The sequence below is a fragment of the Octodon degus genome, unplaced genomic scaffold (assembly GCF_000260255.1).
Source record: "Octodon degus isolate 3935 unplaced genomic scaffold, OctDeg1.0 scaffold00113, whole genome shotgun sequence".
NCBI classification, from domain to species: domain Eukaryota; kingdom Metazoa; phylum Chordata; class Mammalia; order Rodentia; family Octodontidae; genus Octodon; species Octodon degus.
In genome coordinates, this window is record NW_004524689.1 from 8,316,000 (window position 1) to 8,317,847 (window position 1,848).

Below are 1,848 nucleotides of genomic sequence, written 5' to 3' on the forward strand. Positions count from 1 at the left end.
TTTTTTGTGGTGGAACCGGGGATTGAACTCAGGCTCTTGGGCTTGCCAGGGAAGCGCTTATTCCACTGAGCCATCTCCCCAGCTCCCCAATTTTTATTTATTTATTTGCGGTACCGGGGATTGCCCGAGTCTTGAGCAGGGAAGCTGTCTGGCTGTAGCAGGCACAGGAAGAAGGGCCGGCCGGCAGGGGGCGCTGTTCTCCTTCCCTCCCGGGCCTCGCCGCGCTGACCCGGGTCTGGGCCTCAGCGTGCTGCTCTGCTTCCTCCGCAGGGCTGCCAGGATCCCAGCAGTGTCCGCAGGGGGCCGCCGACTGCAGCAGGAGGCCGTGTGCGCCCGACCACTACCTGGCCCCGGACGGCCACTGCATGGCCTGCGTGCGCTGTGCAGGAGGTGAGCCCTCGGCTGGGAACCTGGACTGGGGAGGCCGGCTTCAGTTTTAGCTGCTCAGGCCTCAGGAGCCTCAGTTTACCTGTCTGGCTTGTTTTGTTTTTTTGAGGCAGGGTCTTGCTGTGTAGTCCAGGCTGGTCTCAGACAGTGTGTAGCCCAGCCTGGCCCTGAAATTGAAGCGATCCTCCTGCCTCAGCCTCCCGAGTGCTGGGATGACAGGCGTGTGCCCCCATGTCCCGCAGAAATGCGACCCTGTTTCTTCTGCTGTGTTGCACTCTGCATAATTACGCTAAGCATGCCGGGAGGGCTTCCCAGCAGGAAGCTACTGTGTGAGCCCTAGTCTTCCTGTTGGATGATGGGCCGTGGTCCTCTGGACCCTGTGTCCCCACCGCCCCTTCTGTGTCCCTCAGACGACCTCGTGGAGAAGGCCCCGTGCTCCTGGAACTCCTCCCGCGTGTGCGAGTGCCGGCCCGGCATGGTCTGTGCCATCTCAGCCACCAACTCCTGTGCCCGCTGTGTCACCCGCCCCACCTGCGCACCAGGGACGGTCCCCGGACTGCAGGGTGAGCTGTCCCCACCTGCCACCAAGGGCTGAGGTTTGTCCCTACTGCAGAACCCTCCCCACACCAGCCCCCACCACGAGTAGGTCAGCATGAAGCTTGGCTTCCTCATGGTACGCTGTGATCTGGTGAATGGGAGGAAACCCAGAATGGGCCTCAGGGTAGGAGGTTCTGAGGGGGCCCGGATGTAGCTCAGCAGCACCGTGCCTGCCTGGCAAAGGGCAAGGTCCTGAGTTCAATTCTCTGTACCAACCCCCTCCACCCCCCAAAAAATTCTTTCTGAATCAGTTGGGACCTTTTGATCTTGACTTCCCTGCACATCTGTGTGACCGCTTTAGGTAGATTAAGTTTCTAAAGAGGGACTCTCATGATGTAGCTCAGGCTGTCTCAAACTTGCAGCGATCCTCCTGCCTCAGCCTCCTGATTCCTGGGATCACCAGCATGTGTTGCTGCACCTGGCATTGGGTGTCCTCTTTTAGAAAGCTATTCAAAGATGGGTACCATATGATAGAGCTAAATGAGGTGGAAAAAACAAAAGGAGGAAGTTGTGGGGTCCGAAAATCTTGTCCGTGCCACAGGAGAACAGGCCAGAAAGTCCTGGAGCACAGCTGGTCCTTGAGGGAGTTGAGTCAGATTAAGGCAGAGAGAGGTTGGGAAGGTAACTCAGTAAAATAAGCACTTGCCTGGCAAGCACAAAGGCCTGAGTTCAATCTCCAGTTCTGAAAAAAAAAAAAAAAAAAAAAAGAGGCAGGGAGAGAGAGGGCTCCAGGGAGCTGTGTCCTTGCATAGGAAAGAAATGAGCAGTAAACGTCACGATTACTGCATTTGAACAACCCGAGGATCTCGCAAAGGTGTACTATTCTTTTCTCAAAGAAAGGCAAGGCTGGTGAGATAGCTCAGC

At 56.7% G+C, this 1,848-nt stretch overlaps 1 protein-coding gene across 1 annotated transcript in view; it reads left to right on the forward strand.

Moving 5' to 3' along the window:
* Tnfrsf8 (TNF receptor superfamily member 8) overlaps positions 1 to 1,848 on the forward strand; it is a 74,048-nt gene that overhangs the window by 39,641 nt on the left and 32,559 nt on the right. The window contains exon 8 of the mRNA XM_023699395.1: positions 798 to 950. Coding sequence (XP_023555163.1) covers positions 798 to 950 — 153 coding nt within the window. The remainder of the gene's footprint in view (positions 1 to 797; positions 951 to 1,848) is intronic.